Raw genomic sequence first — 17601 nt, 5'->3', positions numbered from 1 at the left:
TTCCTTTTTTTTCCACATTTTTTTTTTTTTTATTATTATTTATTTTATTTGTTGTATTTTTTTTTTGCGTGTGTGTGTGTGTGTATTTATTCATTTTATCATATGCTACCATAAACTGGATATACTGTTGGCACGTAATATTGTTTGTTAAATAGATGGGTTTTTTTTAGGGAGACGGATTTATAAAAGTTTTTCCAAACTTGTTTCCGAATCCCATATTTGAACTTTATGTAACATTGTAATATTTATCTTGACATTTTTCATTAATAAATACTGTTTAAACTAAAGAATCATGGTAAAATAGGTTTGGACCGACCTCCAAACGATTGACGATTCTTTATTGAGGATTGCACACATGCTTAACTACGATACATATCCATAAGTACGATGATATAATGTTTTTTATTCCGTTTTTTGTAGTGTAGTGTATTTATTGACGTATATGCCACCTTTCAGTAAAATATTCAACTTTTTTCATTGTTGCTATATATATAGATCAATGCCATTTACGGAATATTCGTGTAGAGGGATGCGACATCCATAGCAACATGTGGTGTGTCGAAAGGAAGATACTTAATGCCGGCTTTTTTCTAAGTTACTCAGTAGTGTCTTTGATGTCAGATAGTAAATCTTCAGTATAATGACTAGGCTAAAGGCAACGAAGTCAGATTTTTTTCTAGTCGGATGGCCACTCCGCTGAAACGATTAGTCCTCCTTGGTGTTGAAACTATGCCTCTTCATGCACTCCTTTCAAACTATCAGTTATTTCTCAATCTTATTAAATTGTGTTATTTCTCGGCTAAAAGTTGTTTCCGGACTTTTGGTACGACCTTCATTAGCTACCATCGAGACCAAAATTTGAAAAGCTTAAGCATATCAAACGGCGGAGAATACAAATTTTTATTGGTCCCAATGATAGAGAAATTAATATGTAACATGACATTGACATTTACATATGTATACCTATAAATCCAGTCATAAAATTTAAAGACGCTTTTCTGGATTTACTTTCATCATTCTTTCATCGTACGCTGTAAAGAAAGTATAGGCAGAGAAATTGATACTCGTCTCATTGGTAATAACACCTATAGGGTCGAATGAGACAACTACTAGTATTCACCATTTTATAAAATTGTGGTGTCAAAACTGCTCTTCCGGATTTACTTTCATCCGGAACGCTCATCCAACTAAAATAAAAACCAAGGTTGTGCTGTTGTCCAACTATTCTTATTTGTTCACGAACAATCCATTTTTGGAAAACTGTGACTATTTGCACTGCTCTATTATTATGTTTATAACATGGCACACTTGATATCATATTTATAATGCAAATCACAAATGAACCTATACTATTTAATGATAATTTCATTATAACTTAAAGACATCTTAAAATAATACATCTTAAAATGTTTATCATATTCTGTTCACGATTCAGACAGACTTTTGCCTCATTCATTATGACGAACATCCAGGCTCTAACTCAATGAATAAATAAAAGTATGAATTATACTGTCGTCAGTGAAGGGATAACTCAATGAAGGTTGTCAGTTCTTTTTGCGTTCACACACAAACGGGTTAGTGGCATTACAGAGAGCATAGTTCCATTTAAAATCACTACTCTGAACCATTTCTAAACACAATTCTTCATAATGTCTACCAGGAACTGGTAACGGGTTCCCTTTATTCCAGTTTTGGAAAGTGATAAGGGATCCAGTAGACTTCCATATGAAATCACCATCGTGTCCATAACCTCCAATCCAAAAGAATTTATCTACAAAAAAAAAATCAAATCAAGTAGTCACAGTTGTAAGATTGTCTCTCTCTCTCTCTCTCTTTCTTATTATAATAAGAATACTTTTAAGCCGTTTGAATTAAAGAGAACAGGTTTAAAGAGAAAAAATATAAATGTAATGGTGCCCATTTGAGTAAATGAATAAAAGTTAAAACGCCTTGTTTTGAATTACAATAAGCGATATATCATTAATTAACTCAGTAAATTCCGAACTTTCTATGCAATATTTTTTTTCTGTCCGTGAGTTTTTAAAGTTACAAGTACTAATAAAACAAAATTGAACAAATTCGACCTGTAACAAGACGTTCCCATAATAAATTTTAGCTTTATAGGTCTTTTGAATTTGAACTAGAGACTTCAAGGAGCATGTGTTGCTTATGTGCATGGGTAATTTCCAAACAAAGAAACAAAAGAAACAATATTGGTTTTTTTCTTCATTTTTTTTGGGGGGGGGGGGGGTCAGTACATATAATACTCTTTAACATACATGGGAGCTTACCGACTGTTGTATGCCGGTTCGTGTATTGGCTTTCCAGCAAGGATTTTAAAGCATCTGTCTTGTTTGTGTCGGGTACTTCTACTAAACTACTGTCATAACGATGGCAGTGAGCCTGAAATATTTGTAAAGCATTATGCTGGGTGCATTTCAACTCACACATTTTATGGGAGATCCATCTCAAAGAAATTGAAATATTGATTTAGGTCTACAATTTTTCCTCTCCCTCTAAAACGAAAAATTATAAATTCGTAAGCAAGAGTATTTGATACGTCATCTCGCTTCAGATTCTATCATTTTTATATATCAAGGCTACATGTTGACTTTATAACATCAACAATTTATAGTAATAAAAGATGAAATATAAAGGTCAAGTGAAATAACTTTCTAATAAATCACAAAAACAGAGTAGGTGTGTTCGAATAACCAATTTTTGCTTAAAGTTGAAGACAGTCTTTTAAGTTGGATCTTAAAAATGCATATCTTCGACAAAAAAAAAATCTTTTTTGTGAGTGATAATTAGGGTTTATACTCTTCAACCTCTAAAGAGTTTCGTCTGCCCTTTCACGAAATATTTAATTAGATTTTTTTTTTAAATTCCACCTGACAACCGATCAACAACAACAACAACAATTTGTATTTGTCAATCAAGACGCCCCGAGGAGCAGTACAATTACAGTTTAAATTAAAGTGTACAAATGATTGTGGTGATTTTTTTCATTGAAATTATAATACATGACAATAAAACTAAAACTATGTTATATAAGAGAAGGGAGACAACCAACACAGTATATATTCCCAAATGGATCTTCATTTAACATCAACCATACAAATTTAGATTGGTCATTTAAAGTTTTAAAGTTAGTAAATTTAGAGGATAAATCTAAATAATACTGGACCTCTCAGTTTTAAGTGATGGACATTGAAGAAGAAAATGAATTTCATTCTCAACAATGTCAGAATTACATAATTTACAAAATCTTTTATATGGGGGTATTCCTTTATGTCTTCCCTTTTCTATTTCAATTAAGTTGATGGGCACTAATTCTAAATTTGGTTAACTCATTTAATGTTTTACAATTATTTAACAATACATGTTTTTCAAGGCCTATATTATTTTTAAATAGTCTATAGGTCCTTAATTTATTTCCTTGCACCATGCCAGGTTTGTCATTATTTAGTTGGTTAAGCCAAATTTCATCATATTTAATTCGGAGTTTTTCAATGATAATTGACTTTATATGAGATTTGTGATTTAACAAATATCAGACAGACAGACAGACAGACAGACAGACAGACAGACAGACAGACAGACAGACAGACAGACAGACAGACAGACAATAGTTTTAAGTTGAATCAATGCAGACAAGAACATCAACTGAGAGTAGGCTGCAGAAATCCTATTTCCCCTGACTTAATAACTTAGACAAGTTAGTAGATTGTAAAAAGGACTGGCGTAATGGGGAGATAATTTTGACGAAATAGAATCCTGACTAGTAAGATACGTCTTCAAATCTTCGATTACATACCGTGACACCAAGCGCTACAATTCCGTTAATATTGAAATTTTTTGCGTTTAAAAAGGAATATCACAAAATTAAGCAAATAAAACGGCGATTCAAAAGACGAAAATCAAAAACCGTTAAAACACTAACTATCCTATTTTCACAACTACACAAGTATAATTGAAACTATAGTAAGCATTACGGATGTTGTGTGATCTTCTACGAGTTCTACTACAGCATACAATTCCTCTAGTTCTACTACAGTATACAATTCCTCTAGTTCTACTACAGTATACAATTCCTCTAGTTCTACTACAGTATACAATTCCTCTATCTACTACAGTATACAATTCCTCTAAAGTTTGTTTCATTATATAGTCTGGTGGATTGACATAAACTCTCTCACAGTGGACAAACACCATTGTGTGTACATTCTTTTGTTTAAAGAAATAACTCTGTGATTTGCTACTTTTGTTCCTTTTAAAAAAAATTCTTAATTTTCTTCGCTGTAACTTTTACCAATTTTTTAGGGTAAATGTTAACTTGCACTTTGACCCTTTTCAATAATGTATTTACACCACCCTCAAAAAAAATTAATAATAATAATAACAGACCTCGGCTTCTTTCCATGTCACACCGACGTCACTAACCAAATAGCAGCTATCCCCGTCTGGTATCCATTTGTCATAACACTCGACTGAAATATTACATTTAATTATTGTACAAAGTTTAAAAAAATGATCAAAATATACACTGGTGGTTTTTTTGTAATTTGTATCTGAATTTGGTCAGTATTGATAAATGAATAGTACCATAGATGACGTTTAAAAAAAAAGGTAGAACGCTATCAAAAAATACAAAAAGAACCTGTTTTTTTCAAGCGATTGTTTCCTTTTTTTGAAGAAAAATCTAAATATGTTCCCCATGTTCAAATGTCTGCCTGTTTGTAAATATAAACATAAGAAAATGTGGTATGACTGTCAACTAGCTAGTCTCGATTATCCAGACGCTCCATATGCATATGTTATTGTTGGCTGTAAGAACAGTAACTCTGGTGCATCGAGACTATCATTAACTAGCACACTCTTCACAAGAGAGTCTTTGAGACAACATTAACAAATGTCTGACTGCTTGTCTATCTTTATTGAGACGACATCGAAAAATGTCTGCCTGATTGTCTATCTTTATTGAGACCATTTTTAGACAATAGCGACAATTAAATGTGTATCTGTTTGGCATCAAATAAATTAAAGAAATTTAGTAAATTATTATTTTAACCTTACCAAATAAGTTTTCGTAAGTGCAGCACCTAGTTTTGATGTTAATGTTTTGTGCTTCATAATTATTTGTATTTGTGAAACACGTCCAGTGTATACCTTTTTATTACCTTCGTAACAGGCATTGATCATATATACTTGAAAAAAACTACCCTTACCGTTTCTGTTTAGAATTATCCACTCAGGGTCGTATTGTGTAGTGTTTGGTTCAGATCTTGCACTCCTGCTACTTGGTCCACATTCTCCCGTACTTCTGCGATAGCTAGCAGACCAACATGTCAAAGTATTTAAACATAAGATCGCACATTCTTCTTTAGAACTCAAATAAAATGTCCTGTGCATTTGATAGTTTGATGAAATTTTCTGATTTTTGTAAACGTCGAAAAACATTAACTGCATGTCAGCAACAGATGTAATAACATTTATAAAAAGAAAATTCAACACGTAAAACTCGTCCATGGTGATTTTTCTCCAAACTAGATATGCAAAGTCTCAGTAACTATATATGGTGAGACTGAGTGATATGTGTTAGTCCCATGCATAACATAACATAAAATGACAGTTAGTTTTTAAGTGTTCTCTATTGGGTCAGTTTATTAATCTAAGAATTAATTAACATTTTAATTTCAGCTCTGTCATTCTTTGTTACTGAGATATTTTCAAAACCAATCGATTACTTTTGCGCTTTTATTTAAAATAAGGATTACTTGGACTGATAAAGCATTATAAAATTAATTCTTAATTTCCTCAGTGTTGAAGTAGGAGTGTGACAAGCAGAATTAAAACAAATGTCTCTTCAATGTTGGATAATAATGAAATAACTAAGATACAGAGCTAATTACTTTTCTTGGGGGAGATGTTTAACTAGTACGTTGTTTGGTTAATTTGCTATTGATGTTATGTGTATACACTTATGAATGAAGTATTTTATTGCAATGCTACAGCTGACTTACCAACTCTGAGCTTACCAATACATTGTATGCAATTGTTTTTGGTATAATTATACAAAATGTGATTTGATATTCCTAATTTAATTCAAAAGAGAAAAAAAACGTCTTCAATTAGACCTTGTACAATATAGAAGTCACATCTTTGCTAGTCTTGTTTTGGATTTTTCTCTAGTTATTCGGAACTCCCTGGTTTTATCTTTATATGGTGCCATCAAAACTTTATCCCTACTTTGCTCTCCAAAATTTAACAACATATACTCTAAACTGAGGTAAATTTTGAAATCATAGTTTTTTGGACGAAAAAATGTTCTAATGTTAAATGTATGAAACATCCAGAGAGAATCATTTCCCGCCAAATTTTCGAGGTGTTACACACATGCACTGATCTAAAAAAAAAACAAACTACTATGTTGTGTTATATTGAGGTATATAGGAAATTTGACATGTCATTGTAAAACTTTGAATGAGATAAACATTAACAGAAACAAAACAACAAGGCTGTATACAAGTTATCAAGTCAATGTACAGGTTTTTAGAATGAGCCTAAGCCAACTCCATATTGTTGAAGGCCGTACGATGACCATTAGTTGGTAATTTCTGTGTCATTTGGTCTCTTGTGGAGAGTTGTCTCATTGTCAATCATACCACATCTTCTTTTTATATCTTATCTGGTGTTATGCTATAATATATGTATCAACAGGATGTAGGACCAGAAGTGATAATAACATTTTAAGTTATGATAAATTATTTTTATTAAAAACAAAAGTTACATTCACTGACATGGTACACGATTACAAAGTTCACGGCAAGCACGTGCATTCGTGGCTGGCTCTGACTACAATCCATCTGAAAAGATAAAATATGTAAAAAAAAACTTTTAGTACATAAAACGGACTACCAAAATACTGGACAATACCCAGAAAAAATATTTTCAACCCTTTTAGTACATAACACGGACTACCAAAATACTGGACAATACCCAGAAAAATATGTACAGCCCTTTTAGAACATAACACGGACTATTAAAATCCTGGACAGTACCCACAGTACCCAGAAAAATATGTGCAAGACTACCAAAATACTGGACAATACCCAGAAAAATATGTGCAACCCTTTAGTACATAAACCCGATTACCAAAATACTGGACAATACCCAAGAAAAATATGTGCAACCCTTCTAGTACATAAAAACGATTACCAAAATACTGGACAATAACCTAGAAAAATATGTGCAACCCTTCTAGTACATAAAAACGACTACCAAATACTGGACAATACAACAGACTTTTACATGTATATACTTAGTATAATAAAAAAAAATGTGTAAAACATTTGTTTTTAACTGAGAAATTATTATAAAAATACATGCAGCATACAAAGAAACGTAATGATATAAATATACATTTTAAATTCAAAATAATAAAAAGTTTAAAGACCAACGTCTGAACGTTGACCTCCAAACCAAAAGAAAAGGCTATTTAGGTTTAATGAGTTGCTTATTTGAATTGTGTATTAAGCGTAAATACTTACTCAAGAAAGATAACTCCCAGAGTAACCACAAGGGTACAGGTGTAGGCAAACACTATTCTGATCAATATCATCAAGGGGAACTGCAATAACAATAATATGGATGAACTTCTAACAAATAAGAATGATGAACTATAAAACTTGGAGTATGTATGAAAATAGAAGATGTGGTATGATTGCCAATGAGACAACTCTTAACAAGAGACCAAGAGTCGCCCAAATGTCACAGAAATTAACAACTATAGGTCACTGTACGTAATGAGCGAAGCCCATACCGCATATAGTCCGCTATAAAAGACCCCGAAATCACAAATAGAAAACAATTGATAATAGAAAACTAATGGCCGAATTAATGAACAAAAAATTAACGAAAAACAAACATGCATTCAAGCAAAAAACGTCAACCAATGAATTACAGGCTCCTGACTAGAGACAGGCACACACATACAGAATGTGGCGGCGTTAAGCATGTTAGCGGTAACCAACCCTCCTCCTAACTGGGGACAGTGGTGTAACAGAAAAACATAAGAACAAACCATAAGATGTTAGTACAGTTGTACCTATTCATATTTCACTAAGGCTTCAAGTGAAACACCAAGAGGAAGTCGAACATGCGGTAAAGATGCCAGATAACCTTAGCAATGATTAGGACAAGAAGACTGGGTGCTTAACAATTAAGTTTCTTCAGAAAGAAGGTCAAATGAACAAAAAAGTTATCAACTTGTATAACTGTTTTGGAACAGCTGTTTGAATGAAAAAAATCTTTTAAGATAGTTATTTACAAGGTTCGTTCAATTTCCCAGATTGTTCTGTTTTAACATCAAGAAGAAGTTAAAAATTTTGACTGTCTGTCCAGGTCATAAAATAGTTTGGTCCACTAAAGTTTAAGCAATATACTGATCAGACCATTGTATACAACATGTTTTCACTGTACAAGTTCACAATTTTATTTGGGGGCCAGCTGAGGACTACCTCCGGGTGCGGGACTTTCTCGCTGCTTTGAAGACCAATTGGTGGCCTTCGGCTGTTGTCTGCTCTTTAGTCGAGTTGTTGTCTACTTGACATATTCCCCATTTCCATTTTCCATTTTAGTTTATACAACTTATTGACAGTAGGTTAATTAAGTCTATCTCGATTTACGAAAAGACAACATCATACGATCATATACTTTGAGTTAATATTTGATGAGTTTATATGAACATGAGTCCATGAACATTGACATCTTTGTATCTTTATGAAATAATAACTTCTGTATCTTTATGAAACAATAACTTCTGTAACCGTATGAAATAATAACTTCTCTATTTGTAACTTACTTCTAGAGCTTCGTGTAGTAAACACGGATACGGGACTGTGTAGTATGAACTATTGAATAAAGTTAGTATCTTCCTCAGTAACAGTGTAAAATAACTCACATCCTCTAGTGCAGATTGACTAAAAAATAGAACAATTATTTTGCGATTTGTGATTATGCAGTCAATGGTTAAACCAACAGTTTATTCTAAATGTTTTTTTTGTTGTTGCTTTTATTGGTTTTTTTCAAGTCTCTTTCGCTTAAATATATAACTAAAAAAACAGAGAGAGAGAGAGAGAGAGAGAGAGAGAGAGAGAGAGAGAGAGAGAGAGAGAGAGAGAGCTAAATCAATTTAAAAAAAGATAAATGTGCAATAATGACAGCATTGTATAAAGAAATCCAGGCTATGTAAAAATATGTAGTCTGTATGACTTACCACAAATAATCGGCCGCTTCCCTAGTAAAGAAAACAAAACACGAAAGAAAAAGTAGATACTGAAATAAAAAGAAAAGCCGCATCTTGCAACTGCCGCCGTTTGACCAGACATAAACCAGTCACCGAGCAACGTGTTCACCAACGACAACGTTCGTCCATCATGCATTTCATTATGACGTGATGAATTTCTGTTTCAATGCGTCCCATTGTAATTGGTCCTTGGTTTAGCAGTAGCGCCTATCAATTATATTATTCTTTTATTTGTCTTTATTAATATTACTTTTACTGTTAAGTCTGTTTTTTTTTTATTAGATATCCATTTGACGTGACTCTGTGCTTATGTATCTCATCATGCTTTGAACGACAAAATTATTTCTATGATGTGACTTTGTACTTATGTATCTTGTCATACTTTGAACCACACTATTATTTTATTTATTATTATTACTTTTACTGTTAAGTCGGTTTTTTGTTATATCTATTTTACGTGACAGTATTTATGTATCCCGTCATACTTTGAACGACAAAATAATTTTATGTCTGTGCGAATTTCAAACGCGCAATTTTACACCAGTACTTAAAACCTTCCATCCTTTATGGGTGGATTTTACATAGATAAATAAAATCGTATAATATAAGCAAAATGAGGATGAACATGACTTTAAAAACAACAAATGTAACGAAGACATTTGTTGTTTTTAAAGTCAAAATAGTGATTAAGATGATAACACAATGTTGACTGCTGTACCCCTATTTTTGACATTTTTACATATTGTGTCTGTTTGTTTTGTTCACGCATCGTTGAAAATATAATGGAATTTGATGCGACTGTCATATAAGTGAGAGGTTTAGTTAGATATAAAACCAGGTTCAATCCACCATTTTCTACATAAGAAAATGCCTGTACCAAGTCAAGAATATGACAGTTGTTATCACAGGCACTCGTCTCAGAATTGTTTCCCCTATATACCTTTATATAACACAAGGTACTTAACTCGCGATTTTGAAAAATGTCATGCGGTGACGAAATTCCATTAAAACCATTGTAAAGATAAATTAATTTAGATTTACGATATAACAAGTTTTAGTAGGGTTGACAGCCTATAAAGCGGCATATAATGAAACTTCGTCACCACCTGACATTTTTCTAAAATGCAAGTTAAGTACCTTGTGTTATATTAAAGTATATGGGAATTTTTTTCTGAGACAAGTGCCTGTGGTTGTTATCCATCTGTTTGATGTGTTTGAACTTTTGATTTTGCCATTTGATTGTTGACTTTCCTTTTTGAATTTCCCTTGGAGTTCAGTATTTTTGTGATTTTACTTTTTAGTTGTATATATCTGTTAGTATCGGTCCCACGGCCCTGTCAGGTCATATAAAGGCCGCCATACTCTATATATATATATTAAAGGAAGTTTATCACTCAGTCGGAAGTTCATCCATAACATAAGTTCTAAATGGAATAAAGATTATAGAATATTTGTTCCAACAGAAACAGCTATATGAGGATGCCAGTATGGCATTGTCTAATAGCAGTTTTCAGTCAAACATCTGTTATACGGCCGGAACAAATTAACGTTTACAAGAGTAAGTATATCATTATGTTTTGAACAAACGAGAACAACAAAAAAAGTCATATGAAAAAGAAAAAAAAAAATGCATCAAGAAAACGATTTCGACGAAATAATTTATTTTTGATTTTTTAACCTTTTTAAAACAGACTTATTATGAAGACATATAGTTATGATACTGTTTTCCGGTCATTAAATATGGCATATTTTGGTTTTAATATTGATTCAATCATAAGTTCTTTGCATCGGAAATAAACACATTTATTCCTAAAAAAAAACCAGTTGTTTGCACGATACGAGCAATGACATTATGTAATTCTCACATATTTTATAATGGTATGATACTAAACCCCTATAGGGAGGGATTGTTCTTGATTTGTGTATGATGAAGACATAATCTTTCAATCAGTTTAATTGAGGTTTGATTAGCTATGATTAGTCATTTGATAATTCATGTATAAGTTCGGTGAATGTCATTTTGCTTAGTTCCTTTTGCTACCTATTCTGACATCGGACTCAGACTTCTTAAGAACTACATCAACAAACGACAACAGGTTCCTCACGACCTGACTTAGGACTGATGCAAAAAATTGCAGCGTGTTTAAACGTTTAAAACAGGCGCCAACCTTAATCCTAATCTGACTAATAGTGTAACATCACACCATAGAAAGACACACTATAAAGCATAGAAAGTTCCTATATAAAGTCATTAAATGGTGATTGTCAAGAAAAAGAAGTTTCTTCATAACCAAAGTTCCAAATGGAATAAAGATTATGATAATAAAATATTTGTTCCAACAGGAACAGACCAGAAATATGATGACGTCAGCACGGTATGAAGCATTGTCTAGTTACTAGAAACTTCTCGGTTAGGCGGCCGGAACAAATATACGTTTATAAGTATACTTTGGTCATTTACTTGATTTAGTTTTGAACACACGAGAACAACAAAAAAGTCATATGAAAATGAAGTTGAAGGACGTATTTCAGATCATTTCAGTTAGCCAAGATAAGATAAGATTAGAGTAAGATATATTTTATTTCCAATTAAGGTATATGATAGAGGGCCCTCATATTTAATGATTATGTGATTATATTGGCAAACAAATGGTGATTATGTGATTACTAGGACCCCCCATGAGGGGCCTCATGATAGGTATTGAAATCCCGCAAGGTTGAATCATAAAGAATTTTAAAATATAGGGGAGATTGGGGTAAGTGGGTATGTGGAGTAAGTGATCACCGCGTTAGTTATTTCTGATGGCTGCCTTTATGTCCGTCGGACACGTAGATGATCAACACAACCAGGGACATTAATAGTATAGAAAGTCCCTGACCGTGGCACAACGGACAAAGACAAAAGAAAAAAATTGAAAGGTAGTATGAAATAGTAGGATAATTATTTGAATAGGAATGACATTTTTCTGTTTTTCTATTTGATCCCATCTCTTGTCCACGTGCTGTGTCGTAATTTGAGTGAACACTTACAAGATCTTGCATCGTTTCATCTCACCCGGAATTTTACCAATGACGCTTTTATTCCTAATTTAGAAAAAGAAATTTTGGCGGGAAATCAAGTATCATGGCACAAAAGATAAAAAAAACTTCTACTACTCTGATTAGCTTAAAAGTGTATGTAAATCGCTTAAAAAGAATGTTTAGAAAATATTTTCCCATCAACAAAGTGATATATTGAATTAGGTATCGATACCATACTTAATTGTAATCTGTATCCCCCCTTTTATTTTTGGGTTATTTATCCTTCTCTTTGCAAAAATGTTTGACTTTGACTTCAGATGATGAAATATATTCTGTAAACAGTCTACATTGTAACTAGTCCAAATAATTATGAGGTCTGGGAAGGTTGTTTTTTATTTGACGCCTTCCTATGTATTATCTTCAATCTTCAATCTTTGTCGTGATGACAGAGTAATCTCTCTTGTGACGATGTATTAAATGCGATGATTTTAATTTTCTGAAAGTCAACTTTCCCTTTCTGTGTAGCAACATCCCAACGGCACCAGCATATGGAGTATATGTGTCTCAATTGATACGTTACACTAGAGCTAGCTCAAAGTACGTTGATTTTGTTGAACAAGGAATACTGCTTCCTCAAAAGTTGCTAAGACAGGCCTAGATGAATCAATCAAATTAAGGTCATCACTCGAGAAATTTTACGGTCGCCATTATGAGCTGATTGGCCATTATGACAAAAGTGTGTGACAGTCAGAAATCATATCTGATATTCTTCCTCAGTCATAAAAACCTTCCACAATTACCAAAATGAGCAAAGAAATAACACGACTGGTGCCGTATATGGCGCAGGAAATGCTTACCCTCCTGGAGCACCTGATTTCACACCCGTTTTTTAGTGGAGTTTGTGTTGTTTCTTATGTATTATTTATAATTGTTGATGTAAATGTCCTTTGGTTTTTTGAGTCTTTGTCTTACAATAGACAATAGACAATATTTATTAGCACCAACACATTTACATTAAATGGTTATGGCATACAAAATTAAGACAATAAACTGACAATAGTTAAATTGATTATAATTATAATAGAGTGAAAGTGGACCTGGTATTCACAGCGAAAAAAAAAAAGACTATAAATATCGACAGTTAAGACCTTTAATATTAATGTTCATAAACAATTTAAAAAAACACACAAACAAAAATAAGGTTGCATGTCTAATGCAACTAATGTTGTTACAATTATATCATTGTCATTATCAGAGGCGGATCCAGCCATTTTAAAAAGGGGGGGTTCCTAACCCAGGACAAAGGGGGGGTTCCAACTATATGTCCCCATTCAAATGCATTGATCGTCCAAAAAAAAGGGGGGTTCCAACCCCCGGAACCCCCCCTCTGGATCCGCGCCTGATTATTGATGTTTTGGGAGGCGGCTATCCTGGTATGGAACTTGCACCCTTTTTTTTTTTTTAACTTGATACATGTTAAATTGTTACTTTTAAATGTAAAAACGGGGTGGTGATTATGTTTTTATGAAAAAGTATTCTGATCCCCAATTAACAATTTGATGAAAAAATGACTAATATATAAAAAAAAAAACCCTTCTTATAAAGTACATGTCAATAATCTTAAATAAACTGCTGATTCTGTCTTTAAAGCGAGTTTAAAAACAATTTCCCATTTGAATTATTTCCCTTTCATCACTTTAGTTTGGCTTTGACGTAATTCTCGATAAAGGATCACAAGTAACTAATGGCAGTATTCAATTTTATATATAAAATCATATTTTCTAACAAAACATGTATTTTAGTAATTTTACATATTTGGAATATATATATATATATATATAATCACATGACACAGATGTGGGGAAGACAGGCTTCAGGTTGTTTGACAATTGATTAAAAAAACATTTACATTGAATCTTAAAAAATAAAACAATTTTTCTAGATACCATTTGTAGACCTATGTGTACCTAGTATTTTCTTTGATCAGGTTGGGTTTGGAATGGAGTAAAAGCATTACAAAATTGTGACAGGAGTTGCAAATCTATCCGAATGCTTGTTTGAGTTATTGCCCTTATGCTCTTACAATTTTGTTTACATGAACAAACCTAATTTTAAATAAACAATGAAACCTCAGTGAATAATGTAAATTACAATTTTGATTGTATTATGGATTTAGAGACTTGTAGGAATCACTGATGTTTATTGATTAATTTTCTAGAAATTCTTGGTCCTTGCAATGTAAAAAAATTAAAACTACTACTAATATGTCGTTCTGTTGCCATTTTTTATGCCCCATTTATGGTTTCCGGTATGTGCGACTGTCCGATCCTCTGTCTGTAAGTCGGTCTGTCCAGCGTCAGGTTAAAGTCCAATCAACTTGAAACTTAGTACACAAGTTCCCTATGCTATGATCTTTATTATTTTAATGTCAAATAAGAGTTTGACCCCAATTTCAAGGTCCACTGAACATAGAAAATGATAGTGCGAGTGAGGCATCTGTGTGATATGGACACATTCTTCTTTTAGATATTTTTTGTAGTTTTTTTCTGCATAAATGTGTATGTCCAAGACATAACAGTACATAAAACCAGATTTAATCCACTATTTTCTAAAGGTCGGTGATTTTGTTATATTACTTTTTACATGTACTGTACTTCATAATTAAGAATTTAAAGGATACAAACAGGGCTTGTTTGATGCTGTAATGTTTGTTTACATTACTCTTTTGACAAAATTTACATCCATAATAATATGTTTGTCTTTAACTCTTTTGTTTCTAGTCAATCCAACTTAACATTTTGTGCCAATTCAATTTAAACGAAATGTTACTCTGACTGTACTTAATTTATCTTGTCAAGTCATTCAACAGCCATTTGTCATGAATGTACAATATAAATTTAACATTCATTCAAGAGCATGTTTTAAGAAAGGAAAACCCATTAAAGTGAAAAGCTATCAATTAAAACTTTATTTCGTTTTATTGTTCTTCATTAAATATTCCATTAAAAAGGTTTGATTTAGTTAGACATTAACCAATCAAAGCAATGAAACGAAAGAGTACATTTGCACTGATATATTGAATTAAATTTAGATGATCCTACAAAAAGAACTAGATATGGTCTTTTTGCATATTTTTACTTTTCAGCTGTCTACTGAAGAAATATATTTAAAAAAAAAAGTTGTATTAGAATTGATATATCTCATTTCCATTCAGTCAAGTTTCATTTGAATATATTTCATAACTTAATATATGTTAACATATTGCTATTTTGATTTCAACATTTGCAATTATCAAAATAAGAAGGCATGGCATATCTCTGTGTTAACAGTTGATAATTGTTGGACCAATTGAAATTTGATTAACTGATCGCAAAGACACACTTCTGCGTTTCCAAAGCAGTTACATTTGACAGATCATATCAATGCTTGGATTAACTGAATAAAGAAATAATGAAAAAAAATTCAAATATTTTTAGCTGATGTCATGATTCCCCTCAAATCATTTTATGACTGAAATATACAAAGTCTATGAATGTAAATCAATATTTTATCACAACATCTACATAAAAATAAATATCAGTATGATATCTAGTACAAAAATCATACTTGTTATTTAGATTTTACTGATAACCCCTCACTTTTCCACAATTTTTAATAAAAATTCTCTGATAACACAAATCTGCTTGTCTGCTGTTTTACAAGTGATGAGTAACTTTTCCCCTTATTATTTGTTATCTCCTCTTTAGAAGAGATCAGACTATGGTCCCCATCCTGAAATTGGTATTTGAACTAGACTCCTATTGATTTCACCTTTGCTTTCTTGTAAAGGGTACACCAAATATCCTGTATAGATACATTTGTAAAATACCTTTCTAAGTTGGTTTGCTTGATTGTTTAGTCTATTGTAAAAGGTAGTTTGAACTACTATAAGATAATTATTTTGAAGAACTCAACTGAATATCCAGTGAAATTCAGAAGACTTATTGACATAATAAGGTCAAGAAAATAAGTACCAACACATTTTATTGACTTTTTGGGTTGAGCAGCATTTAAGTCCTGATTATTTCCTTATTATCATTATATTTTAAAATATTTAGAAGAATAAAATCAAAAACGTGTCAAAAATACCCTATTGTCTGGCAGGAGGCATGAAATGAACATGCAAATATATTTTTGTTGCCTTAAAACTTTTTATTAACAGTGCTACACAGTCATACATCCATGCACAAGAAAGTGAAAATTTCATAATTCAACATCATTTTGATGCAAATTCTTGGGCATGTACTAAAAGGTGGAGTGGAGTGGAGTGAAGTATTGGAGTGGAGTGGAGTGGTGGAGCGTTGGAGTGGAGTGGAGTGGTGGAGCGTTGGAGTGGAGTCATGGAGTGAAATTTACCTAACATATCCAAAAATCAATATCAATTTATAAGATATTTTTGTATACATGTGTAGCTTTAAAAATCATAGAATAAATGTATCCACAGCATCCAACTGCATTCATGTTCATTATACCAATATGATTCACATTGGATGTGTCATGGGCATTTTGTAAGGTTATATCTCCAAACAATATTAAAAAAAATTAACATTAATGTTAAATAATAGATTTCTTTAATTTAGGAGGGGGTCTTTCAGCAATTTTACCTTAGTTAACAACAGTCTGGTGTAAATAATTTTAAAGACAAGACACTGAATTTCAAAGACATGATTTTACTAAACAACCATTCCATCTTACTTTCATAACTGGAATAATAAGAAAATGTTACGGCTGTGGATGATCATTTTCAGATAAGCATACAAATGTTCCAAATGATCTTGTGTTAAAAAGATATGATCATAGAATGTATTTAAGTCCAAGATCTAAAATCTTGATACAATCTGTTTCTCTACAAAACACATATTTTCATTAAAATGTTGACAAGAAAAAAGGATACTCAGTTTGAATTCAAAGATGTTTTAATTCATAATGAAATGAAGCAAAGTTTATCAGATGAGCATTTTTGCTTTTACTAGAATCACTCGGAATTCAACATTAAATGTTTAGCACAATGGATAAAGTCTCCATTTTACAATAAAATTTGTTGAAAATGTTTTCATTATATACTTATATCTGTCTTGTTTTCATAATATGTAGAACATATAATGTGTGGTTTTTACTGATTTAACATCTGTTCATTTTATCAAATGAATCAAAAACAACAACATTTCTCATCTATAAAGTTATTTAGTTTCTGAGGTTATAGTAATGACAGTTTTATGGGTTCTATGGACAGG

The 17601-nt window shown here is 32.0% G+C and overlaps 1 protein-coding gene and 1 long non-coding RNA gene across 3 annotated transcripts; both read right to left on the bottom strand.

Annotated features, from left to right (window-relative positions):
* Positions 1-1339: 1339 nt before the first annotated feature.
* On the bottom strand, positions 1340-5696 carry LOC143067906 (C-type lectin BpLec-like). 2 transcript variants are annotated; one of them, XM_076241566.1, is made up of 4 exons: positions 5229-5696; positions 4408-4490; positions 2280-2403; positions 1340-1771 (listed from the first exon to the last, which is right to left on the bottom strand). In XM_076241566.1, the coding sequence occupies exons 1-4, from the start codon at positions 5527-5529 to the stop codon at positions 1545-1547; spliced, it is 735 nt and encodes a 244-aa protein (XP_076097681.1). In that variant the 5' UTR covers positions 5530-5696; the 3' UTR covers positions 1340-1544. The 2 variants fall into 2 exon arrangements, with proteins under 2 accessions (XP_076097681.1, XP_076097763.1); XM_076241648.1 differs by having other exon boundaries at positions 2292-2403; positions 5229-5685.
* Positions 5697-6747: 1051 nt separating this feature from the next.
* LOC143067860 (uncharacterized) lies at positions 6748-9428 on the bottom strand. The gene is made up of 4 exons (XR_012976055.1): positions 9278-9428; positions 8864-8981; positions 7551-7630; positions 6748-6866 (listed from the first exon to the last, which is right to left on the bottom strand). It is a non-coding gene; the product is annotated as an uncharacterized LOC143067860 (long non-coding RNA).
* Between the last annotated feature and the right edge of the window lie 8173 nt (positions 9429-17601).

This window comes from Mytilus galloprovincialis, chromosome 1 (assembly GCF_965363235.1).
Source record: "Mytilus galloprovincialis chromosome 1, xbMytGall1.hap1.1, whole genome shotgun sequence".
In the NCBI taxonomy this organism is placed as follows: Eukaryota; Metazoa; Mollusca; class Bivalvia; order Mytilida; family Mytilidae; genus Mytilus; species Mytilus galloprovincialis.
The sequence above is the reverse complement of the archived record's forward strand: the minus strand, read 5'-3'. Positions and strand labels throughout refer to the sequence as shown.